Source organism: Bactrocera dorsalis, chromosome 4, assembly GCF_023373825.1.
Source record: "Bactrocera dorsalis isolate Fly_Bdor chromosome 4, ASM2337382v1, whole genome shotgun sequence".
In the NCBI taxonomy this organism is placed as follows: domain Eukaryota; kingdom Metazoa; phylum Arthropoda; class Insecta; order Diptera; family Tephritidae; genus Bactrocera; species Bactrocera dorsalis.
The window spans coordinates 273,267-300,929 of NC_064306.1; the positions used below are offsets into that span (position 1 = coordinate 273,267).

Consider the following 27,663-nt stretch of genomic DNA (forward strand, 5'->3'; position numbering starts at 1 on the left):
ATGTAATGAAGAAAAGAATATAAGAATCGAATAAAAGCGAACAAGACGTACGATAAACGTGATTCGATTACATAAAAATTAAATAAAATATTTCTAACGGCAATTAATAGTAAATGTCGATAACTGTTATTAGTTCACTACTAAATATAATAATACAAAATGTTCGGAAATATTTGAAGCTGTGAGCCTGTGATTCAACAAAACGCACAATATTTACATATATATATATAAGAAAATTGATAAAACTTCTTGATTTCTATATTGAATCTAGACATGCAAACGCAAAAAGCCGACCCACCTTTTTAACATCTTCACTTTCCTGCTGGGTCTTTTCTTCATCGCTTTCGGTCTCCTCCTCAAAAAGTGGCTCTAAGCGACGTCTACAGCATTGATGAATGAAATTTTTGTTTGATTTTCAAATGATGAATTTCAAATGATTTGATGAAGTAAATTATAACAGAGATTACAATGAGATTTACAAACTAGTGATCATTCTGATATACTAAGAGTAAACTTCTAATTGTATATAAATAATGCAATTGTTAAAAAAACTATATCAAATGATATTGTACTCGTATTTCTACATCGAATATGAGCTATGTTTGAAATCCGGCTTAAATTTTTGTTCAAACACTTATACATAATGTACATACATATATGTTCTAGTTGAGCCTAAATATCGCAACGATTAAGGTGTGACTATATCCCAACTATTTGTTACGTTACGTTATGTTTTTTTAATTTAATACGTTTACATGTAAGAATATAAAAGTATTTGATGCGTATCTTGAATACAATACTTTTTATTTACTTTCAAATCCGATTTATATCCAAAGTACGAGTAGCACTAATGAAACTACACAAATATTATGAATAAACTCTTATGGCAAATAAATTTATTATCTATGTAAGTCGATCTCTTTAATACAGTATATCTGCAACTAATCGAAAGCTTATGTAACGTGTTAGAACTTACCGTGGCAATAGTCCTCGAATGGTGCTTGCAGTCATTGGTGGGGCCATGAGTAGTTCGTCCATCATTAGCTCGGTATCGTCGTCATCATTTAGTGAATTGCTTGACTTGGTAGGCGACTAAAAATGAGAAATAGTGCAAAGTAGTATTAAAGATGCGTCACCCACTTGTCTTTACTTTCTTACTGAGTATGTATTTTCCGAGTTTACTAGATGCATATCGTCATTGTCCCCACCACTTGTCGGCGTTCCCCACACTTCCTCACCCGATGTGGCACCCGAGGTGCATTCGTCGGCTTGTTCGTCTGTTTCGGAAGTAGTGGCAGCAGGTGAGGAAGTCGTTTGCTCTTGATTCCACCTTCCTAAATATTTATCGATAAATGCTCGAGATTCCTCGAAGAACGTCATTTTGTTGCCGCCCACCAGTCCGCTTGCTCGACTTGTCCAGACACCACCCACTAGTACACATGAGCCGCCAGCCATCACTTCGTTGCTGTATACGCTTGACTTGCTGGTTTCACACATATTGTCTACCGTATCAGCACGTGCTTTATCGTCCAGATCGTCATCATCTTCTTCTGTATCGCCAGGCACTTCGCTTTTATCATCATCATTTTCTAGTTCGTCTATGTCGCCGTCCATTCGATCATCTGAGGGCAGTTTCTCCAGGCTAGACATGGTGCCGTAACGCCGTAGCGCATTGCTCATCGGGCGATAGGGCGGTTCTTCGTCTAGAGGCGATTCATCGCAAGAGTCCTCTGGAATATTTTCAATAACCGCCTGGCCGGGTGTGTTGTTCAGCTGCAGCTGTGTTGTTGTGCTAGTTGCTAAGTTTGTTCCGCTATTATCCCAAACATTCGTCGAGGTCATTGTGAGCAATGCCTCAGGCGTGGGTGGTACAACAGCGATAGTGGGCACGAAGTTGCTGTCATACATGGAGGCGGACGGGTGTGCTGGTGCTGATGTAGACGTTGGTGTTGGCAGCGGAGTAGTGGGTGTGAGTTTTCTATCAAATTGTCTCGCCGTTAAACCGTTAAATTGGAATAATGAGTGCTCATCCTTTGCTGTAACCAATGATTGACCACCGCAAATGCACTTGCAGTACTTGTGCGTCTTTTCAGTTGTTACGCTATTCGCTGACCCCTGCAACTGCAGTTGACGTGGCATTTGGGGTGACTGCTTTGGTGAATCGATCAGTTTGCAAGTCTGCTGTTCCAGCTCATCCGGACTGAGTGTGGTATTTTGAAAATCAGCGGGTGTGCATTGACAATTGCATGCTATGAACCGAGCCGCTGAGGCCGGTGTGCCAGGTGACTTTGGGGATTTTAATATGACAGGCATGTGTGGAGATTTGGGGCTTTTCGTTGTAGTGCGACTCGTATCAACAAAATGCGCGCTTTCCTGCTCTTGTGTACGGATTATTTGCGCTGTTTCTGTAATGGTAACAGTGGTTTTCACCTGTTTGTCGGCGGCTTCCTTTGCCGTTTCCTTCGTAGCAGTTTGTAATGTAACTCGGTATGTTCTTGGCTGTGGTTGTGGTTTTCTGTCGCTAGATGCTTTGTTTTCATTGTCTCTATCACCGCTAGATGAGCTCGATAAACAATATCCATTCATAAATACCGTCTGTTGTGGGTCCTGTATTCGAGGCATAGGCTGTGGTCCAGGCTTGACATCCAAACCTTTAGCCTCACGTCGTTCGTCTAGAATTCGTAATTTACTGAAGCTGTCGGTGAGTCGGCGTTGTATTTCATCGACACCGGCGACTCCACTGCTGCTACTTGGTATTCCACCGATGCTGTCGTCCGTAGCCTCTGAATGCGAAAGATCGTCAGTTATTAATTGCGCCACATCACTTTCGGTATCGCCGGTCTCCCGTTTACTACTGCTAGCCACTACCTTGGATGAGTGTTCGCTGGGTTGTTCGCCCGTGATCGTACTCGATGATATACTAGTGGTGCTGCCAGCCTGACTAGCATTCCCATTGAGTCTGCAGCAGCGATTGGGTGACGACTGGCTATGTTGCACCTTTAGTGACGTACACACCAGTCCGCTGCCACTACCACCACCTACACTACCTTCGGCGATCATTGTGTCAATGGCCGAGCGTTTCGTGTGTGAGGCGGGCATAGCGGGTGACATTGACTGTTGAAGACCCAAAGCGGCTTGTTGGCAATTCTTATGACAATGACGACAGACTGCTAGCTTATCAAGCACAATGGGACTAGAGCGTACAGTGATCTGGCAATGAGTTGAAGTAATATGAATGAAAAGTGAAAGCATCAGTGATGTGCACACTTAAGCAAGTACTTGATGAACTAGCAAAAGTCAAACCAAACTTACCTGACTACCTGAAGTGGTGCTGTGAGATTGACTCAACTGACTCACGTTCTCTGAGTAAGCATCACTCATGCTGAGCTCTTCCACGCCACTTAAACGTTTGCCACCGAAATTCGGCCGAGCCTTCATACTACCATTTTCTTTGGCCAAATTTAGTTCTTTGGTGCGCTTCTCAAGCTGCTGCCTAGTCCAAAAGGTTATACGCTCATCTTGATCATTCTCCGGATAGAGTAAGTGCTCCTCTTCATGACTGATGTTCTCGCGTGAACGCTGCGCTGCCAGTCTCGCTTGCTCCTGCTGTTTGTCCAGCTGACCTTTCATCCAGTTGGCAAGATGAAGAGCATTCGACTTGGAGGTGCCAGTCTTGTTTAGGATGCGACACTTTTCATCGATTAACATTTCGATTTGCTCCGATGCGTTAGAATGGCGTTTCTGCTGTGCGAAGAATACAAATACATACACACATGGAGGCATAGTAATTGGGAAGTGAAATGTAGAGGAGAAAAGGGGAATTAATGAGTTAATTTACTCGCTGCCCAATAGTTTGCTACACTTTCGCCTCGAACGAACGCAAACGTTAAACAAAGCGACGCTATTTGGGCTCATATTCAAAAGACTTAAGAAACAAACTCGATTTCATTGAGATTCATATTTTTGCTATAAAATGGAAAATTGTGATGGTCTCATTTATCTTTCGTGCAAAATAACTACTTTACAAAGAAAACGTTAAAAAACTAAAATTGTTTCTACTGCACCGTAGGTGAAAATTATTGCATTTGAAATTAATAAAAAAAATTTTAAGCAAACTATTAAGCTCTAAATATTTACAAATATAGGACAAATGTGTCACATTCTCGACTGGATAATCTTTGATTAAAAACGCTTGTAACAAATAATGTTTAGGAGATAGCATAGTTTCGATAGATCTGCTCTGTGCTCATACCAATATTGTTCAATATCGATTCAAGCAGTGACGCACGAAATGAAAAAAGGAACGAGAAAGGTATTTCTGCGCAAGAAATGCTTTTTTTGTAATAATTTTATGAAATGGAGTCCATCACAACTTTCAATTTTATATAGATAATTTTTTGGATTCTTGTTGATTGCAGTGCCTGATTCATTAATTTATTTATTTAAGGTAGAAAGGCTTAGTTTTAATTTTAAAAAATTCCTTTAATGAAAGTATTGATAAGGAAATGGAAATACTGCCGAATTCTCAGTTTTGAAATAGTCAATTAGTTTATTTGGCTTTGGGAAGTTGCACCAAGGTAGATAGGCTTGTTAGGAAGTATAAATTCGAAATTAATATGAAAACGAAAACGAAGAGGCATGTAAAGTGTAACAGCAGCGAAAACTAAAGCACAACACTCAAAACGTCGAAATAAATTCACAAGCGTTTTTATTCAAAGAATCATATTTTGTTTTATTTATTTTCATTCATAAATTTCTTCAATTTCAATTGCAATATTTTTTTTTTCTTTTGCTTCTTTAGTAACTCTATATGTTCAGCCCTTTCTTGCGCTGATAGAAGTTGCAATGCATTACTGTAAATGAAAATCACTTACTCACTTACTAATGACTATTAATACACTTTGAATGAAGAGATGTATCTATAAATATATATATAATCAATTACCATAAGCTACATTGTTTAAACTACATGAGTGTCTGATGATAATATTTTACAAGTATTTCTATGTAATTATATGCTTGTGGTGTACTATGTACTTTGGTATGTCTTCGTATGCTATGTAATCGTATTGCTTACTAATGAAATTTATAGCGAATTTAAATATTAATATTACTGTTTGAAACTTGCCAAGCGACTAGAGTGTAGCGAGTTTTTAATTCTCAAAAGTCGATGTATGTAATTATTTAAATAACTGTAAAATAATTTCGTTTCGTTAAGGATTGATTGTAAATTGCATATATTTACTTTTACACTTAGGCTTACATACACTCCAAGTATGTATGTATATAATTTTGTAACTCTTTATTAGTTTGCAGTTTCCTGTGGAATTTTCTTGCTTTTTTTCGACAACGATTTTATATTAATTATGTTTTGTAAATTTGTACTAACTATAAACAAATTTGAGCATTGTTATTAAAATGGAATAATGCTGATTGCAAAAGGAAGTAGTTGGAAGCATTTTTGTGGTGGATTTGGATTTGACTTACTTTAATAATTGCATTTAAATATTAGATGAAATGAGACTTACTTACAACCAATATTAGTTTAGAGAAAAATCTATAAGTTTATGGAGTTTTCAACAGTTGTGCTGGCTTTCCGATATAACTTTTCAGCAAGCTTTTGCGTAAAACAGTTAATTGTTAAAAAGATTTGTTAAGTAAAATTGTCGGCTTTTAAGTAACGCAATTGACAATTAAATAGTAAAATGAAATAGCAATTCAATATCTAAGAGTTTTTAGGCTACAATAAGAATTACAGCGCCTTACCAGCGAGGATTTGTTTCTATTTTTGAACTAATAACTAAATTGTTGATAAAATAAACTGAACTCAATGTTTTTTACTAAGCAAATCTGACTCGTGTGTATTCTAGTCTAGAAATTTGAAAAAAATCTAAATTTTCATTTCATAATTTTATAGGTTAGGTATTCGAAAATATCTTCCTAAAAGGATTTTTCGAAATTCAAATTATTTTCGTAGGTTTTGCCGTTTTAGTGTCGTAGCCACTGGACCGTTTAGGTTTCTTAACGTAAAACTTTGAACGCGTTTTTTTCGAAAAAAAACTTTTTTGAGGTTGCTGACATGATATCCAGAATTCTACTTAATCGATTCCTTTGAAATTTGATAAACATCTTTATCATACATCTTCTTTTCGCGTCTGCCTCCGCTTTTGGAGAATTTTAATTTCAGGTATGTTTAAAAAGTTCGAAAATATCAACAAAAAAAGTACGTAAAAACCTTTTTTTTATAAGTCGACGCCATTTTTGATTTTTTTTCTTAGCCAAAGATCAATCCGTTAGCAACGTATTTGCTAGTGACGAATTTTAAACATTTTTTGGTTGAAATTATGTCAACCAGGAAGCACCGTTTTTTGCAGCCGCCACTTCACCGGTCCCTTACAGTAAAAACATATTAATTTTTTTAACTTAGTTTGAAATTTGCCTACAATTTAGTCATCTAGACCAGAATATCCATTCGCACTCGTACAAATGATTTAAAAATTTAAATTAAATAGAATAAAAAACGAATTTTGCAAATAAAGATTAGAGCAGTGTTTACTCACTCCAACACTGGACTACTGGTAATCGGCTATGCTGTAAAAAAGGGATGCACATATGTACTCAAGATCAAATTGAACCGGATCATGTAAACTGTGCGCGCAAACCGCATCGATAAGATAGTTTTTCCTTGATTATTACAACATTACAACCTTTTTTATGTTCATGTGAAGTTTGAACTTCACACGTCAATTAGTGCGAGATTTTGCCAGCAGTTTGTCGGGTAAAATTTGATCTTGAGAGCACTATATACATATATGTACATGAGTGTTTCGGCAGGAATATCTTTGCTATAGGTAGCCATATTAGCTAGCTTTATAAAGTTTTTAATATTAACAACTTATTTGCTATTCAATTCGAATTTGATAGAACATAAAAATTCTACGATTTTAATTTTAGCTACAAAAACCTTAATTAGTAGTAACAACCGTTATTATATTTGAACTACTTACTCACAAATACAAGGAATTAAATAAAATAGTTAACTACCACATAATCAATAACTTCTACCTCACCAGTGGTGATTTCTAATAATTAGTTTGCTCTTTGTGCGCGTCAATTCTTGAGCCATTAACAATTTTCCATTTTTCCATTGTTCCATATAAATGGGAGTGTGATTTGGGTTAAACATTATGTAAGCAAAGTAATGAACATACTCTACGGTACATGAATCTAAAACCCGTAACTAGTTATCATACCGCTTTCTTTGTGGCATGTTGCGTAAATAATTGTACAACGGTTAGTTTATTGTTTACACACATATCAACAACAACAACAAATAAATCAATACGTAATTAAGCTACGTTGCTGAAATCTACTTTAAACTTAATTACTCTATTTGAGTCTTCTAAGACTAAACAACCGTAATAATGAGTTGTAATTGTTTCAACTGAATTCGTGTAATTTTTGTCCTATCTAAGCGTATGGCACTTATTTATCCATTTTGTCTTTAATCAACCGGCTGAGCTTTGGTAACAAGCCTCTGGGCTTCGCTTACTTGAGTAATTTTTGGGTAAGGGGTCGCGCACAGCACAACGCTACGCACACGCGTTGACCACAACAACACATCTGTCAGAGTGTAGTTGGCCTGGGCTAAGGGCAAGACAACAAAAACAATATCAACTCTAATATCTAAATGTTTGTGGTTTTATTTTGCGGAAGCATCGACGTCAATGTGGCTGAGGAGCGTGCAAGTGAGAGCAAGCAATCGACGGATTAGTGTTTGAGCGGGATCGGTGGTATACGGCAATAGATGTATTTGCTATAGTATGAATTTGGGTGTGCGGAAGTAGTGAGGTTTCCATGGAGTAAGTGTCTCCATTTAAGTTTTGTGAAATGGATAGTAAATGTTTTCAATGTCAATAAAATAACTAGGAAATGAGCGCATAATTGAAAAGTTGTTTTATACATTGTCGCTAATGTCAGTCGGCATGTGTCTGCATTTGGCTCAAATTGTTACGTTGTATGGTCTTCAGTTAGTTAATACTTGGTATTCAATGTGACAATCAAAGTCATTCTCGTCTCTATTGTTCTCAACGTCCAGATCGTCGTCCTCATCGTAAATACCTGCACCTTCTAACCAAAAATCAAATCACAGATCCAATGAGTCTGGTGGCGTCGGTTTTGTCGGTAGTACTCCAAATGGATCGTCCACAACAACACTCACATCGATCTCATCATCTTCGTCCACCTCATGTTCATCTCCCATAAATATGCATTCTTCCACATCAGTATCGTAGGAGGGATCAATGTTCACTTCCTGTAGGTTCATATCCAACTCGAGTAGATCCCAAGATCCACCAAATTGCGCCAGTGGTATGTCTTTGGCAACATGTGATTTTTTGCGCTCTTCTTCTTTATCTACTTTCCCATTAACATCAGTATCTGAGCAAGTGTTAATATCAATTTTGTTGGCTTTTTCGTGTTCTTGTGTTTTTATATTTTGAGTGGGAACAAAATCATTAGAGAATGCATCTGAATTGCATGGCTGCGAGGAGGGCGATATATTCGGTGTGGGTGTGTCGGGAGTCGTCAGTGAGAGGTTCTGCGAGTCATTTGGTCGCGCCACATCGGTTTCGTCAATAAAGGAGCGTCCCACTGAACTAAGCGAAAACTCTAGTAATTTAGGTGGTCTACTGGTGGTAGCAATTGTAGAGCTTGTCACAACGCTGCGCACACTACGAGCTGGCGTTGACATTGCCGCTTGAGTGGTGTGCGATGCACTATCGCTACGTCGAGGAGATCGTGCATTACTCTTGGCCGTTGTTGTTACACAATAGCGCCCTTGTCCGTCGATTAAAAGCAGTCGTTCACCTCCGTCAGCGCAACGTTGTTGCAAGAAAAATGTGTCGATGTCATGCTTTGTATCGGCAGCGGCGGGCTCACATGCTGCCTCAGGGATAGCGGTGAGACACTTGCAAGTGGGCAAATGCTCTCCGGAACATAAAGTTTGTGTGTTCAGGCTGCTGCCACTTAAGCTGAGCCAAGTACTGGAGTTATTTGCGCTTGAATTGTATGCACGAGCAGCCGCTAAAGGTCGCGCATCCAGCTGCTGGGCAACTAAATGGCGGCGCGTTAATGTTAATGAGCGCAGCGAAGGTGCACTGTCTGTGAGACCACCAAGCCCAGCAATACCACCACCACCATGACCCCCAAGACAACCTGTGAGTGTGTGGCGCGCCGGTGATGCTGTTTGAGAGGAACAAGAAGCAGTTCGCGTGGTTTGGGTCATGCGTGTACTGCAGCGCGAAGCGACCAGTGTGCTGGCGAGACGTTGTAAGTTTTCATAGGAATCGCCGGTTGCCAAATGGCCACCCTGACGTAATAAACGCACCTGTTGCTGACTGTTTTTTGCGTTGATGCTGTCCATGGATGAGTGCTTGATCGAGATAATGGATGCAGACGCAATGCCGATATCACTAAGTGGCACTAGAGTATTAAGCACATCTGGAGAATCTAGTGGACTTGAGAGCGGCGTTGATCCAAGAGCGGCATTTACCAAAAAACTGCAAATAATTATAATTAATGTAGAAATTTAAAACACCTTTGAAAAATAACCCACATTTGACGTTGTAAGAGGTTCTGCCAGACAGCTTTTAGCTCTAAAGAGGGCGCTCGCAGCAGAAGACTCTTTCGACGAGCACTTTTCTTGGGTGTGCGAGTAAGATCCGGTGCACAATAGCCGGTTGGGCTCTCGGCCAAGCGCCCGTTCGGATCGACTGTAAGACGGAACTCTGTGGCTGCGGTACAAATGAAAATTGATTAATAATTGCACTCGATTGGGTATCGAATTCAGACTAACTTTTTTTACGCATATGAAAACAGGAATCTACAATATTCGCAATTGGAATAGGCTCCTCGGTTATGAATAAGACGCGGTCTCGGCTGACCTTTGCAAACACGATGATATCACTAAAGAGCAAGGTCCAGTAGGGTTTCACGGAGCGGCCTTCCACGCGTGACAGATCGCCACCAAATATCCATTGGCGTCCTTGTACGGCCAGCGTGAATGGTTTGCACTTAGTGAAGACCATGCGGGACTCGAGATCTTGCAACGTGAGCAAAGGCCGGCCTTCGCCAAGCGGCTCCATTAAGCCACTGCTCACAGTAATTTCTCGATACGCGGCCTGAAGCTCAGCAATTACAGTAGTGAAATTTTTATGTTCCTCGGTATCGACATGACAGTTGGAAGCGAGCAGTTGCATTAGCTTCAATATTTCACGAAAATGCTGCAAGGGTCTATGAATAAACATCGTAAGGTCTGGGCGTTTTCGCGGCACTTGTGGTTCTGTAATGAAGGCAACAAACTCCGAGCCCATTTGTCGCGACTTGTTCACCTGGAAAATGTTAATGTTATATTAAATTGTAAGGAAATGACGCGATAAGCAAACATACTAGCACACAGTCAGCTCGCTTGATGCCATTGCAATACTTTTTATATGCCGCACAAATAGCTGTGGTTTTCGAAAGATACACACGGGAGGCAAAGTTCATTTGTGGTTCCTGATCATCATTGCACAGTTGTTCCAGTATATCTTCGGAGATGCGCAACAGCTCGTCAATGTTCTGAAAGAGTGTTCGATGATCATTTGGCGATATGAGATCTTTGCGGTCTTGCAACGGCTGAACAAAACGCTGCATGCCGAAGTGCAGCGCTGCGATAAAGTTCTGTTCGCGGCTGATCAGTTGTAACAGTAAACGGCGACGGTTATCTGTAATCGGCCCGATAGACTGGGACGGAAAAAAAGTTTATATATACAGCTTAGTGTTTTTTAAAAACGAGGTGATGCGAAGCTATGTCTTCTACACGGGAATGTGCAATGCTAAAACTGGAAAACTAAAAACATTTTTTCGAAAATAAACATACCTAAATAAATTTTTAAAAAGCATTTATTGTCAACATAGCAGCATTTTTAAATTTACAACGAATAGCATTAATAAACATAAACTTAAACAAAAACGCAAAGTTAAGTTAATTCTAAATATAATCAGCAATGCGTGCGAGAAAAATACGAAGAAATAGCACAGATTGATAAAAATTAACTTCAAATTGTGGTTACAAAAATCTAATTAAATATATGTGTTTAGGGGATTCATCTTGTAATTACACCCATAGGATTTGATGATTACCAATTGGTTGGTGCTAATGTATGGAGTAAAATAATGATTACATAAGAAAACTTAAAAGATTCCAATGGCACATGATTATGTGTTACGTGGTGTACTGCTTAAAAACATTCACTTGGTTTTGCTTGTCTCACTCGACTATAGAGTGCTCAAGTTTTAATATCTAAAAACATAACTTAAATGTAAATGGCTTAACTCTTCTAAAACGCTGACTTTTTCACTCGGCTGGGAGCGTTAGTTGAGGCAACTTTGTGCTTTTACACATATTTTCAAATTAAATAAAAACAAAACAAACAAATCAATAATCAATAATGAGTAAAATTATTAAGTGAAAATGGCAAAAACTTATTCAACCCCATACTTAAACATATAAATTCGTTCACAATATTTTGGCACTAGTCTTTTTCTTAACCCTTCCAAAGCATGCCCTCTGTCTTCGCTTATACAATGACACCTTTTCCTACCTCCTTGCTGAACGTAACCTGTGGTAGGTGCAGTCGCCGCTTCGCCGCCTCAATGGACGAGGTAGTGCCGCCGGAACAGGCTGTGGACGGACGTACGTTCGTTACAGCAACTGTTGCTGTTGGTCCTGCAGTTAATGTTGGCGGCGCAGTCGGCACGCCGACACGGCGTGACGAATTCGTTGGACCACCAGTAACTGACTGCTGCTCATCGCTTGCGGTACTAGCTAAACGCGTATTTGGTGTGGCTTTTCCATTCATTACCGGTGCAGGTGGATGGCCGCGGCTGCTAATACTGAGCGCTGGTGGCATAGAGCCGAGGCCTACACCTCCGGCGGGTCCGGTTCGTCTAAAAACCTCTAGCGTCAGCGTAGAACCTTGTGAACGTATTAAATTGAGCACATCCGCTTCTGGCATGGTTACTACATTTTGTTTGTCTACAAAAATCACATAGTCGCCCGGCTGTATGCCGGCCCGATCAGCAGAGAGCCCTGGTTCAATCTTTTCGACACGCGGCGGATGTGTCCACACAATGGAAAATCCGAAGCCACGCTCAGCGGTACGCGTCAGTTTTTTAGTCATAGTGAATGGTGTACGACCAACGGATTTACTAGTAGCGGACAGACGACGTCCGCCAGAAGCGGATGGTGTGGCACTGGTGGCATTTGTAGGCGCAGCTGTATCTGTGGGTGGGTCCAACTCGAGGAAACGTAAAAACAGATTTTCATCGGCATCACGCTGATGCAAAGCCTTCCGGCTCAATGTCATTGGATGCTCGATATTGTTGCCAGCTGTCGCCTGAGCCATGCTGTCGATGCTCATGACATCCTCTTCGCTTTTCTGTCTTGTCAGCGTTGATGTCATTGTGCGTATGCCGTTGGCGACACTTGTCTCTGGCACAGCTGTCTGGGGCTGCGAATGGGAATTTAAGTGAAAGAATTTATCGTCCTGGTTATTCCGTGACGTTGGGCTCGGGGTTTGATGAGCCTGACTGTGGACCTGTGCTGGGTGTGTAACTCCGGCCGGATACTGCAATAATATTGGCGACTGAGGTCTATTCAGACATGCCTGCGATTGCAATTTATAGAATCCATTAACAGGTTGCTGCAGAAGTGTGTGTAGTGGAAAGGACATGCATCCTAAAAACTCGCTGCGTCTGTAAAGAGTAGATGAAGGGTAATATTAGTATAAAAATTCATTTTGATTTTTAAAGGGAACATATATGTACTATATATATGTACATATAAGAGATATAATGATAAAAGTAAATATTTTTCTAATTAGCTGTGTGAAAACGTTTACTTTACTTTATTAATATGATATTTTTTAATATTTTCCGTTTCAGTACTTCAACCAAAAACCAAGCAGCTAATCTGTCTCATCCGTCTTGTTGCTGTGAGGCGAGCGAACTGAAATTGCAACTGAATTCTTCCGCTTTATAGACAAGAATTTGTAATGCGAGACTTTATCTCACCACCTAATCACTGCCAAGTGAAAAGACCATAAATTCAAGTCAGCTCCTTCATCCGATAACCTTCGCCGACACCCACAAACTATCCTATCAAGCAACAAAAAATGCCGGAATGCAGAAAGAAAAGAAAAAAATTGTTTTGCTCAAGAAATAGTAAACGAAAATTGCTGCCAAGAAACTATCAGCAACGTTAACAGTGACAGTGCAATACCACACACAATGACGAAAATAAGCCAAAAGCAACTACTACAACAATTACAAGTGGCTGGGAGTAACAAGAACAATTTCCGCCAAATTACATATGAACTAGTACAAGACCACTTGTCGACGTCAGAAGGGTGTGTGTGTGTGTGGCACTTCGTATGAGGCAATATTTTGCGTCAGCGATTGGCTGTTAAGTGTGTTGCAAAGTGGCTGACAGCATAACGTTCCATCAGCATCAACACTCCTTACTCTACATCAACAAAAAAAAACAAGAATATTTCAATGCAAAATCCAAAAAAAAGGCATGAGCGCCGAGCAGTTTGTGTAAACGGACAACCACCAAATTTATGACATGAGCAAAGTGACTAAAAAGTGAGTACCAAAAATTTTACATATGTACATATATTGTATATGTTATAGAGCGGGTCGAATTTTTTCCATAAACTCGCCAAGAGCAAAAAATAGTAAGACTTTGATCATAATTTTAAAATTCTTAATGTAAACAATTATCACCGAAAGCTTTTTCCAACATTCTGAACATTTCGGGATCAGAAATTTGACTCCGCACAATTTTTAATGGAATTTCTTTGTTGCATAATTTCACGTATCGTAAAAATCGCCGAATACGCTTGATGTAAACAGTAATGATCTTTGGCACAGATGCTACTGACAGTCGTACAAACCTAGAAACAAATATTTCGACGAATGGGTTTTCGCGTGAAATTTAAATTAAAAAGTCTTACTATTTTTTGCTCACAGTGTATGCGAGAAATGTTCTACGAATCGGTACGGTTTTGATCCAACAAAGTTAAAAAAATCAAGTTCTTGTAAAAGCTTTTTCATTTGTCGATATATCTTCACGAAATTTGGGGTTTATTATTGTCTAAGACCATACAAACTGACTAGTCGAAATCCAGTACTTGTAAGGAATCCTTATTTTTGAAGGGTATAAGAGCTTTGGTGCAACCAACCATAGATAACGTTTTTTTATTGATTTACAGTTTATGTGTTTCCAAAATTACTCTCCAACCGGTGTATTATCGAAGAAAATTTTTATGTTCCTACCGAAGTCTTTTTTAAAATTATGTATTTTCATTTGAAATTCACATTTTAAGCCGATAAAAACTCATCATGGGCTCATCTCTTTTACACTCGATCATAAATTGTACATTTTTATACCTTTGTTTGTCTGATTTCCTGATTCCAATACAATAAACTTTCCAACTTACAATAATTGGTCTCGAATTTGTGTCAACGGACAGTGTATTGAGTACATTGTTCACGAACGAAATGTGTTTATAGCCAAACTAAACACGAAATTGGGAATTGCATGTAAAAGACATGCTGCATTTTATGGTTCTGCCATCAAATTATAACAAAAAATGTACAGAAACTGTTCGACATTTTCAACAACAAATGGAATCTAGTGACTCCTATATTACGAGTATAAACGGTCAGCGTCAAAATTTATGTGCGAGGGTGGTTCGTCATGCGCGGCGGTAATCGATTTTAATTCGGCGACAGCTTACTTCCACTGATTTGTCGGTTTTTTGTACTTTCTTACATTTTCCGCTATTGTTTTCTTACTGCGTTTCAGCGCTTAACTTTGATCGATTTGCTCTAGTTTAGGCCGCTTTGTCTTTATCCACTCCCACTTCTTTCTTGATTGTTTTAGTGTGTGTGTCTGTTGCTTTCTGAAATCCGCTTTTACCATTATTTTTTATTATTATGTGAGCTCAAAAGCACAAAAGCAGGAATATTGAACTTTTATTGGAATTGAGAATGCAAATTGCACACGCAGAAATATGAAAACAAGCAATCAGTCACATGACAAGAAATATTTATGGAATTGAATTTTATAATTCTTTATCAGTAAGGCGTAAGGCAAATTTGAATTTTTTTAAACTTTCTCGCATTAATTTTTCGTGTGTATTTTGCTTCAATATTTCCGGGTGCTACTTTTCTCCTGTACGCCTTAAACAGTAGACTATTCCTTAGTGGACATATTTGTTTTGCTTTTATTTTGTGCGGTTAGCTGATTGACCTGTTTTCCTTCGCCGCTTTGTGTCTAAAAGCAGTTAACGGAACTCCTTATTTCCCATTAATTCCAGGTATTTAACTAGTAAGCAGTTCACCGTTTTTCAAAAATGCATTCATAACGCGCTCGATTTAACCGTATGCACCGCTCGTGTTTTGGTCTTAAACTAAAAGCTTCAAATTTCTTCTTTGCGTGCTATCGGTCATCGGGTTTTATTTGACCCAACGCCCTTTAATGGGAAATTAATTGTAATTTGCCACAATTTACACATTTCCGTGTTTACAACGAGGTCATTCCGGGCGTACAAGTGATATAAGCTGTGCACGCCTGAAAGTATGCTCGTTTGCTTTGTCCTCCAGTGCAGCAGTACGACTTTCGTAGTTGTGTGTTATTGTGGTATGTAAACAAAGGCTTACATGCTGCCGTTGTTGCCAATGCAAATCGCCACAAATATAAGTGTTGTCAGCAAGCATGAACCAATCCTTTACTTTGTAAGGTGTGTGTAGTTGCAGTGAGCACCGGACATGTCGACAAATTGACCGAGCAACCAATCAGACGCGGTTGAGCAATCAATCAGAGCCTTAGCTAAGCGTTGCATAGTGTCCTGACGTGTGCGTATTTTTTGTGCCCCGCCAGTTGCAAATAGGCGTCAAGAGCACCGGTTCCACAAGTGCAGGGAGCGAAATGCGATACTTAAAGCAACAATAAAACTACATAAATACATTGTTTGTGGCGGGAAGCGCACAAGTGAAAAAGTGTGTTTGTGTTGCACGAAGCAAGCAAAAAACCGCAAAATTGTCAATCAATGGCAGCAGCCAGCAAAGTTTTCTCGCACGTCTGTCGGATTTGTTTCTACTGAAGTTCAGTTTATTCAACTTTTATTTCTAGTCGCCTGCAGTCCATGTGCCAAGTGAAAGTGAACCATGTAGGGGATAGGGATGATTTGGGGACATATTTAATTGTGAGTGGTCAGCGTTAGGAAACTTCTGGGAATATACAGAACGTTTGTGAACTAGGGTTACCTACGGCGATTATATACTAACGATAGCGAATTAAATTTAGTTAAATTTACATAGTTAGAGTGTGGGAAATTAAATAAGCGCAGGAAATTAGGGCGTGAGAAGGCGTCAAACATTCCTGCATAAACTCTGTTTTGCACACGCAATAATTTCTCGACAACTTCACGCAATCGCTTTCGATTTTTTCAAGATTTTTTGTTACAATAAATTAAATTAAAATAACCAAGTTGCTCAGCGGCGGAATTCGCGTGTTCACACATCGACACATCGCTAATGCCACCGGGACACACGGCGCTCAATTAAGTCTGGTATACACGCAAGTTTAGTCTGTTGGTTTGTGTTGAAATTTCAAACTTTTGTATACGTAAATTTAAGCCATCCAACTTTAAGCAGTAATCAAAATTTTAATTGTAATTTTTAGTATGAAGATCGAAAGTTTTATATTAAAAATTATGAAACTTTCCCATTGATTGGCTTCAAGTGAAATGCATTTTGAAACACTGGGCTCTTTCTCGGCATAGCGCGTTGTGGTAAAACTGCTCAAACGGTTCTTTCCGCCAGTCAAAAATACTAGTGGGGTCATAGTTCGCTAACTGTCCAATGAGATGGCGCAATTTCACTTTATTTTAACGTCAGGTTGTATTTCAGAAAGCTAAAGTAAAACGAATTTGTGCAAAAAGTTAGGCGTTTCATGAAATAAAAAATATTTATGTTAGTCGTTTAGTGCGGTTGGTCCCATTATGAGTGTTTATGTGTTAGGCTATGTCCATACAAGATGAGACACACCTTGCTATTTTATGTTTAACGTACAAACTGTAGAAAAATAACGAAGCACACTGCCGCACAAACCTTCAAAAGTTTACAGCCGAAACCATAAGGACATATGGCGTTTACATTCCATGCACAACATGTTTACGAGCCTAAAAATCTAAAGTCTAGGCGGGTGTTCGTAATTAATGATAGTGAAGTTAAGAGGATGCCCAAATGTCATTTTCCATATTAAAACACTTCAAGGCAATTGCAAAACTGGATCATATTGGGTAGTCGAAAAAGTCTTTTCGTATTTCTAATCAAAATTCAACTTATTTTTTTATATTTATGGTATAAATAGCTTTGTACCATTTTGGTCGGCCATTTTGCCATTTTTCCGCTAGAGACATTATTCTATCAGTGTAAAACTTCTCTGGGTTTTCTAGTCCGATGGTGCAAGGTCAGGGTTATATGGTGGATGTACCAAAACTTTACAGCCAAGCCCTCCAAGTTTTTGCCGAGTCATCAAAGATAGCGTTGTCCGAATGAAAGACAAGACCTTTATGTTGATCAGTTCTGGCCGTTTTTATGATTGCTTGCTTCAATCTCATCAGTTGTTGACAGTAAAATGTATGTCGTTCGACCAGGCTGGAGCAGCTCATAGTGAATGATTCCTTTCCAATCCCACCAAACACTCACCATATCCTTTCCAGGCGTTAATCCGGGGTTTGTGAACATTTGTTGAGCTTCGCAACGTTGGGACTATGATCATTTTCGCACATTTTTGCCGTATTTTTTTGTGGTTAAATGAAGCATAAAATCTCACGTTTCTTTCTATGGCACAATGTGATTGTTAGCACTGAAGATATAGGACTGCAACGGCCTCTATTGACAAAATACGAAAAGACTTTTTCGACAAACAATATTAAAGTATAATATTCGCAATTTAAGTAGACATTGTAGAGATGATGCAATGTCTATGCGATTGTGTCTTATGTAAAGGCAATACTTGCCGCAAATATTGCTATTCAGTGTAGTGTTACACTCAGAATAAGTTTTGCGCCCGAAATCAAAAAATCAACGTCACTTTAATTTCTACTTTGTTGTTCGAAAGCCTTCAGCACCACAATGGGGTTTCATTTTTCAACAAAGTGTCTTCGACGAGTATAACTATGTTAAGATAATGATGGTTGTCTAGCGAAAACGCCTCCTGTAGCGATCAGCCACAACTAAATTGAAATCCCTTGTTATTAGTTGCATTTCCCTGCACATTTTCTCCTCGTTAACGTTTAGGAATTCGCCAAGCGTCGCGCTTAATGAAGGCCTTTAGGCGTAAAGGTTGCGCTGCAAACATTTTGCATTTAACCGTATTCAAAGTTCCACCCACGGACATTGCTGAACTTTTTAACTGTTAAATAATGACCGTAACTTCCGCCTGCGCCTGTTTGCCCTCAAGCGCTGCTCTATTTATATTAAATTTCGTAATGCAACGTTTTAACTTGAGTGAATTGTGAAAGTTACTTTTAGCTTTCATTTTGCAACTTTCAAACTATAAAAGAATGTGGCCTTTAGGTTTTGCGTGTTTGCTAGAAGTTTAAAAATAGCCGCCGAATATGCGCTTCGATTGAGCAAGCAGAAAGAGGAACTTGTGGGCGTCATCGTTAGATTTGTAGCCAAGCCATATCCGTTTTGACCAACACGAAATTCTTCGACGCTGATGCCGTATAAGAGAGGCACTGACGCCAGCTTCGGTGGTTTTGGGGTGCCCATTGCCGCGTATTCCAACGTTTCGTCATTGTTTCCACATTTATTACATGATTCGCGCTTTCGTTAGGCAAATTGTTAGTCATGCACTCGCTTGAGGAAGCAAGTGATAAACGCCTTCTAAAAGGCCAGACCAGATAATTAACTAAGTGCATGCAAAAAGTTAGCAGTAATAGAAGGAGTGAGATGTAAAGGAAACTAATGGATCGCCGTTAAATTTGGAATTTGTGGTTGCCGCTTAAATTTTGCGGTTCGATCGATGGTTCAGTTGTAGATTTGACCTTGAAGTCATCAAACTCATGAGGTCGTATAACTAATGTTCGCTCTTAACGGTTTTAATACTCGTGAATAACTAAAACCATTTGTAGAGCGTTCACCAGTCATGTTGAATAAATTTTGGAAGAAAACTTAAGATACCGCTTATTCGCGGCACGTAAGCGAGTTTGCTGTATTATCTACCGTTTATATTTGTGACTGAAGAAAATGTATTGTTACCGAAGGAAAATGCCGAAGACACATACTTTCGCAATGCTAAACGGTATATTTAAACTTGTGCGTCACTTTATTTTACTATTCTTTCCCTTTGCTCTCTGTAAATTGCGTGCGAGTGTGCATGAAACTAGAAACTTTCACTTGTGACGACTGGCAGCGTTGTTGGAAAGTTTGTCAAATGACTTTTATCTACTGGAAGTTAACAGACAAATTGTGGCGGAAGAACAGCAATGACATAGTTGCCTCATCAAATTCATCTCAGTTGTTGGAACCGAATGTATGTGTGTATTTCGCAAGGAAAACTTACTTGTTTGGAATTAATTTAAGTTTATTGTCCTATAATTTTGACGCTCAGACTTACTTGTAAACTTGGGATGTGTTCCGTACAAAATGCTTATGACAGACATCTTCGTTCTCGTAGTTATTTGTTAATGAAATGAATGTGCGCATAGACAAATACTACTTTGTAGAAAATAATTTGCTAGCTCCATTTAAAACACAAACTCCATGTATTTGTATAAAACGAAAATTCGTAAATTGAGAGGGTGTGCTAGTATAATAATAAAAAAATAGATTTTTTTATATTTTCAAAATTTAAATCCTCAAGTATATGTCTACAAGAAAATTTCAAAAGTCGAAATGGAAATTATTTCTGGAGATTTAAGTATTTTGCTGACCCGGCATCCAAACAAGTTGGGTTAGATAACGAAAATTTAAACACGTTTTTCTCGACACTGTCTTTTTCAAAACGAGATCCACGATTTCTCAGGTTTTACTGCACCGATTTACCTGAAATTTTTAGAGGGTGTTTTTCTAGACTTGTCTATGTCTGAAAGTAGCCACTTGCCCAAATTTCCATTTTTTATGTTTAAGAACATTCAAACAGTCACAAGAAGTGCACCATAACTGTTTTTTTCAGGCAGCCACCATTTAGTGAATACTATTTTTTCAACTTTTCCGTAATTCCCGACTTTCTGAAATTATTCTAGATTAATAATTTTGTTTTGAGTTTCAAATTGCTGGGAGGGTTGAAATCGTGGGTGTTAAGTGCCAATTTTTTGGGACACACACTTCATCAGCTGCTAATTAAACATTTTTTTTGTTTGATTATATTTTTTGAAAATATTAATTGCCTGTTTTACGACACATTAAAAATTAGCTGAAATGCATTTCCTCTAGACTAGAATACTCCCTTAATTCAAAGCATAATTGTCTCCCTGCCGATACACATATCCACCCTTACTTGTAGCTCACTAGGTATTTAAAAAAATGTGTTTATTTTTCGTCTAATCCGTGGATTTGTTGTTAGTCCTTCCGCTACACATTTCTTTTCATATGTAAGTTTTTATAAATATGTATTTATAACACACATAACCGGGTAGGGCGTGATGAACACTCCCGGAAACTCTTCTACATATCTCATTTCCTGTCCAGCGAAAAGGTTTAATTAATATAATCGTTCCTGTTGCCGATTGTGAATTGATCGAGTGACCCACGAGCGGTGGAATTGTGAGAATTACGGAAATATGCTATTTCAGCATAGTTCAGTTGCTCAGTTGCTTGTGGGTATAGTTATTTTTATGCCATAATTTGGTGCATTAGTCAGTTCAAGCGTTTCTTTGGCACAACGCCAGCTACTGTCGGTTCGCTATACCGCTCAGTGTTGCAACTGGCACTTCCGTTGCGCTGCGGGTAGTAAGTGAGCGCTGCCATACAACTACAAATAATAAATTATTTCTTCGTGCATATTTGACAGCTTCACGTTAAAGTGTGGAAAGCATGTATATGCTTTGACACCTCTCCAATTCACCTTAAATTTGAAATAATCGTAGAAGATTGTGGCAAAATGTTACCGAATTGAAATTTATGCTTCTAGTGAGCAAGAGCAGCAGAGTTTTCATTTCTTTTCAATTTTTTCACTGAAATCCGAAAAATCGCTGCGTTATTCTCTAAATTCCATTACAATTTGTTTTTAGAAACCCCACGTTGATCACAAAAAATCTCTGTCAACCCGTGCAGCAATGCCACAATGCAATGCGGCACCAACGAGGTCCCATGGCGTATACGTGACATTCCCAAAGCATACAAAAACCCTTGGAAAACTGATTAAAGGCTTTGAGCAAATCCCACCAAGTGGCTGCAACTGCAACTGCAACACAACAACAAATACGAATCTACCGCAAAGCCAGCGCTGTTTCCCTCGGTAATACTCCCCGTCCCCCTTTTCCTCCATCTTATATGTGAAATGCGTTGTGCGAATAAACCCAGTTATGAGTAGTTGTGGCTGACTCTGACTGTTGTTACTGTATGCGGCAAAAAACAACAGTACGCCGCATTAAGCTTAAATGGTTTGCTGCTTGTTCAGGAAGAAGCAGAGTAAATAGCTGGCGGCACAGATTTCTAGCACATTAAAAGCGCATGGAAGCGGCACTATCTGCACGTTTGCGGGGACACAGGAGTCACGATACGCTTTGGCGCTGTGTGTAGAACCGTTTGAGCGAAAACTGCGAAAAAAACACGATACCAAGAACAATGGCTGGATGCGCATGCCGTGGCTTAAATGTAAGCCAGTGACCCCATTTAAGCAGCTGTGTGCTTTCACCTGCGCTGCACAGTATTTTGCCGCCTGCAACGTGACACAATTAAAAAAATCCATTTCACTCTTTCTTTTTATGTATTTTTGTTTTTGTAATGTAAAAATTGTATGTGGCATGCCACACATGAATGAAAAATCATAACTCAGCGGCAGTGCGACACAAGTGACATAAATAGCTGGCTGGCCGTGCCGTTGCCATTGCCGCGGTACGTCGGCAAGAGCTCTAAGCCTTTGAATGCCTGCCTTTTGTAGGAGTTACAGCTAGATTACGGAAATTATTTGCGCCTGGATTTGTGTGGCACAGGTGTGACTGTAAAAGCGGTGTGGTACGGATTGAAGTGTCATCGTGGCGCGTCGTAAATGGCATATGTGTTGAATATACACGTACTTCTGCTTCGCGCGCGTGGCTCTATGCGCAGCAATTACGATTGGTGTAGGTGTTGTAACTAGAAAAAAAGCGTTTTTCGAATTAATAGGCCTTTACTTGGCCTATTTGAAGCAGCTGTTAGTAAGCGCCTTCGCATTAGCCATTCAGCCCTTTCAATTTAAATGTTCCTAGTAGCGGCGAAAAGTGTCAGTGCATCACGAATTCCGTGTACGTGCTTTTGACATAATAAAACACATACACACACACACACTCGACACTTTAGCGCAGTCTATTTCCTTTTAGCATTTCAGCGTTTTTCAAATGGCCTTTTTGCGGTTAGCTTTTGGATTCGATTTTATTGAAATGCGCACGGAAATGAAATGAAAATATTTATTTATTTATGCACACATACATATGTACATAAATTCATAAATAAGTCGATGGTTCTTTACGTATTCACGTCCTTCACGCTTGCTGTACGCTCACTTCAAGCCACCTATGCTGAATAGGTTTGTGTGTGTTTATGTGGCAAGGTGGAGCTGGCTGGTTATAGTAATTTCCGCACGAATAAAAGTTTGCTATGCACTCAATACGTTCAATATTGATACAAATATGTGCATTTGAACGGGTCTGTTTTTTTTTAATCGCCTGTGTTCTACGGTTCACTCTGAACAACTTTGCTTAAGAGACATTGGGTCTAAAAAAGTGATTTCAAGCCAGCGATTTTTAAGTTGAAGTTTCAAAATTTGAAAAATCGGTTTATGGGAGATATGACATTCAGATATATTGGGTAGTCGAAAAAGTTATTCCATCAGTGTAAATCGTACTTTCGAAATTTCCAGAACGGAAGCGAGCGAACCATTGTTGAGCTGCATTTTTTCATTATCATTTTTGAGCAGCTGTAACTTTTTCTTCAACTTCCCCGAATTAAATTTTTTTTGTTTAAATGAACCTTAAAATGTCACCTTTCTAACACCGTATGGTACTGGAGATATACGACTGCAACTACACCTATTGACAAAATACGAAAAAACTTTTTCGACTACTCAATATAAGCACATTTGGGTAAGAATAAGACCTGAATTGATCTGTCAGATTCTGTTAAATTGTTTTTTCTTGTTAGAAATTTAAGAATTCTTACAAAGAAAGCAACAAAATAAGTATCTTTTACCGCAACAGTTTCATTTTCGCATTAGCAATTCCGCCTTTTAATATTTTAATGGGAATCGCATGTTCACGCTTTACGAGTCGCTAACATTGTTTTTTATTTTATGCAATAAAGGGGATGGAAAAACTAAAAAGCGAAATACGAATAACGGCTGCTTCGCATAACCGTCATTCAAAGCAACAGAAACCACCAAGGTTTTAGTTTTCATACTGAGTTTACTTAACATAACAAGAAATGAAAATTTTTCACGAAAGAAAACGCATATTTCAAGGCGCTTACGCTGTCACTACTTTTCCTGCAACAATGAATGCGCACGTCTTTAAATTTCCGAATGTTATTTTTCCTTTCTTTTGCGTAAATACTCGTAATATTCAAGAGAATATGTTCTGTATTTGTATAGTTTTGGACTTGTGTATTTATAAGCTAGAACATAGTTGGTTTCGCTGTTCACTACCCGACTTTCCACTTTGCGCAATATGCATTTTTAATGCGATTTCGCTGCGGACAGCACTACACAGACGCGAGAAAAGCGAGCAGATCACACTAAACGAATACTACATGCAAATGCATGTAGGTATGTGTGTATGAGTGATTATGTCAGAAAATAGAGCTTAGTATAAAGAAGACCTGCAACTAAGTCTTACGTGCTACATGGCAGCAAATTTTTGGGATCAAAAGTATAACGAGAGCTTATACATACATACAGTAATTCAGAAAACTGCATTTTCAATTTGGACTTTGTGATTAAGTACACACAGCTAATTTTCATATTTGCCGATCAATTACGGGACCTTTATTACCCTCTAGCTCGATTGCTTTGACTTCATATTTATTTCTACACTTTAAATTTAATAACCATATTTTACACTATTTTCATTCTACTTCTCTGCTTCAGAATTCAAAATTTTCGCATATTTAAGCACATCGTGTTACCAAAACGGAAAATTCATTTTCATTCTCTTCATCTTCATTCAGTCGCGAGGCAATATTTGAAGAATCCATTGTGGTAAGATCTTACGACGGACGTGCGTCGTTGTGATTTGATTTAAATTTGAATTTAATCGCAGGACAGAGTGGGAACGAGCACTAACAAAAGGCACACATACATTCATAGAATGGTTTCCCTGCTGCTTAGTATTCAAGCCTCGGCACATAAAATGCACTCGCACAATAAAGTAGTCAATACTTGAGGGGATACATTCATTTTAATGCAATGCACTAGGTCCCGCTTTCAATTTTTCTGCAGTAAATATGAAAAACAGCTCTGTTACATGTCACCATGGCGTATGAGTAACAAGTAGATCACGAAAATCGTATAAAATTGGATTTATTTCTTTTTTTCATTCACTGTAAGGCACACTATTTTTAACTAAAAACTCAATTTAAATAAAATGTATTATTAAAGAGCGTAATAGAATTAGGTCAGACTGCAATTGCGAACTTAAACGGCAACGTTTACATATTTTTATGATATTAACCTAAGGCTGGCGTGGCTGTTAATTATCCACTGATTTATGATTTATTAAAAGCTTCTGCAAATAACTTTGACAGCCAGGTATGTTCACATTATGCCTGAAACGTATCCCAGAGTGTGTTTTTTTGTCGTACACCGGAGTTTTATTAAGCCGAATTTGGAATGCCATTTCCTAGTTGAGTAAATAGGAGTATATCGACGACCTACACAAGCTACAAATTGGCAACAGCATATGCAAACATATCACAGAGCGCAGTTTAGTTGAGAGTTGAAGGCAAACGCTGTTCAATTATTAATGCAATCAACTGAGGAACTGTGCCACTTGCAAAGCCCAGTTGAGGAGGCGTTCGCAAATAAATTCGACTGAGCATAAAACATTATACATATATAGTATGTAAAATGATGTGAAAAAGCTAGAAATTAAAAGTAACTCTTCGTGCATGAAGTCCAAATGTTATAAAATTCAGATCTCAAAATCCTAAAGAACATTATTTACTAAAACTTACTTACTCGTCAAACTATTTTTTTGTTAATATAATTTTTGGTCTTACCTTTTTTCATATTTTTGAAATGTTCTGTTTGAATTTATTGTGGTTATAATTTTGTGTGTTTCTAGCAATGGACACAATTATAACGATTATAATAATAACTGTCTTCTCTCTACAAAATTACCATGAACAGGCGTTGCACCAAATCTTAACTAACGGTCTTCCATGCGTCGCTTTAATTTATATTATTGACGCATTATTTAATGCTGTCTATCAACATCACACTCAATGTGCCACTAATAACACTTTCAGAAAATATTCAACGCCCACAAGCGGCTGTTGCCTACAGGCATATGTATATGTATGTATATGTATGTATATGTATGTATATGTAGAAGCAAATAAGTGTGCACTTACTATAAATTAAAAAAAAAACAATGACGCTTGACACAACGCTAATTTATATATAAGAGAATGTACAGTGCCCCATTAAACTTGAAAGTGTTCATTGCGCCTAAAACTGCGCTTTTCCTCACATAATCGCTTACACTCATGTTTAATACATTTTTGGGAAGGCCACCGCTTAGGTGGCATAATGTTTCAATCAAGCGTTCACCATGTTATCACCCAAATTTGTTGAATAAATGCTCGAAACGACCGAAAGTGTGGCGCTTATATGAATTTGCGTATGCGTGTCGCCCGCAACGTAACTGACGTTTAACGCATTATCATACAAAATTCATGTTTAATTGCGGTTCGCATAATTAAAAATGGCATAGAACCTTCTTAGTGCCCTTTACGTCCAATCCAGCCATAAGTGTAGGCTGTTTTCATTGTGCAACATTAGAGAGCAGTTCTAGGCTGTGGTGCTCCCACTGACGGCATTCGAACAATAAGCACACGCAATGGTAATAACAACCGCAGCAAACACAATAACCCAAATTGAATTCAGTTTAGTGTTGGCATTGATTGGTTTTAATATTCACAAACTGCGGAACAAAGAAAGCAAGCAAAGTTGGCTTCAACTCGATTTCATGGAAACTTTACTATATATGAGTACATAGTAGTGCTAAGCACGGGGATATTAGCCCGAACATGTGGCAGTGTTGGTTCGCTACACTTAACAGTGTCTTTCCACAACAACAACACGTAGATTTTTCGAACTAGAGGCCTAATGGCAAAAGCACTAGAACAAACGTTAATACGAGTATACTTAGCATAAAGTTTAGTAAACTACCATAAATGTTAGTAGATATTCCGAATGATTATACATATACCCAAAAGTTGGCGTATAACACAGTTCATGATGATGCCTTCAACTAATTTTTTAGCAAAAGCACTTAAGAATTTTTATTTTTCTTCTGTTTTCTTTTTGTTTTCTTGTTTGAAAGAAGTCGTTTTCTATTTCCGAAATGTTCCGCACATTTTTGAGAGTGACAAATAACAGTGAAGAATATCCTCCTTTTATAGTCACGACCTAATTTGCTATTCTGCTTTAAATTACGTTTCCGACAAAAGTTTGACACTTAGAATTAATTTCCGAACTTTTTAGTGCTCATAACCGCAATGGGTCAGTAAATTTTGAAACTTTTGCCGCACGACAATTTATATTCCTTTTTCATAAATTCTATGTTTAATGACTGCAATTTATGCACTAAATTTCAAACGCAACAGCTTTCAAAAAATAAATAATTATAATTTTGCGAAGACTGGGTAATCAAATGTTCCAAACTACGACCAAATATGTGTAATGACTGCCAGTGGCCACATCGCCTAGCGCCACAGCGGCGACAGCCCAATGAGTTAATGAATAAATGGAAACTGGCCATGTGGCAAGGCCTGCACATATACTCGTTTGTAGCTAAAGTCTCGCTTTTAGCGCGGCGGTTGCTGGTGTTTCAGTCGCTCATCAATAACCGAAAATAAGCGAAAGTGGAGCATGAAAAAACCAAGTGGAGGGGTAGCAAAGCTTTCAACGTGCAATACAAACGTCGCTTATAATCTCCACTTAGGTGCATGGGTATGTTTGTTTTTTAACCAATATTTATTTTGGTTTTCAAAAGCTGGGTATACAACAAAATCACAGCGCGCTTTCAATTTTTCATCTGGCGAAATTATTTCTGCCCACTTCACCTTCCCCACCAATTTCACCCTCTTTATTTCACTTGCCGTGACCTGCGAAAGCATGCT

General features: G+C 38.6%; 1 protein-coding gene and 1 long non-coding RNA gene across 6 annotated transcripts in view; one reads left to right on the plus strand and one right to left on the minus strand.

The window, feature by feature from the left end:
- The window catches only part of LOC105230479 (uncharacterized), a 44,845-nt gene that overhangs the window by 5,126 nt on the left and 12,056 nt on the right, over positions 1 to 27,663 (minus strand). For 3 of the 5 annotated variants that reach the window (XM_011211265.4, XM_049456616.1, XM_029552016.2), the window contains 9 exons: positions 11,646 to 12,798; positions 10,450 to 10,785; positions 9,857 to 10,391; positions 9,617 to 9,794; positions 9,389 to 9,560; positions 3,313 to 3,744; positions 1,159 to 3,210; positions 977 to 1,092; positions 299 to 380 (listed from right to left, as the gene is read on the minus strand). In XM_011211265.4, coding sequence (XP_011209567.4) covers positions 299 to 380; positions 977 to 1,092; positions 1,159 to 3,210; positions 3,313 to 3,744; positions 9,389 to 9,560; positions 9,617 to 9,794; positions 9,857 to 10,391; positions 10,450 to 10,785; positions 11,646 to 12,798 — 5,056 coding nt within the window. Of the gene's footprint in view, positions 1 to 294; positions 381 to 976; positions 1,093 to 1,158; positions 3,211 to 3,312; positions 3,745 to 9,388; positions 9,561 to 9,616; positions 9,795 to 9,856; positions 10,392 to 10,449; positions 10,786 to 11,645; positions 12,799 to 27,663 lie in introns of all 5 variants that reach the window. The other 2 variants (XM_049456613.1, XM_049456615.1) reach the window with 2 other exon arrangements.
- Positions 24,044 to 27,178, plus strand: LOC125778488 (uncharacterized). The gene is made up of 2 exons (XR_007422747.1): positions 24,044 to 25,838; positions 25,869 to 27,178. It is a non-coding gene; the product is annotated as an uncharacterized LOC125778488 (long non-coding RNA).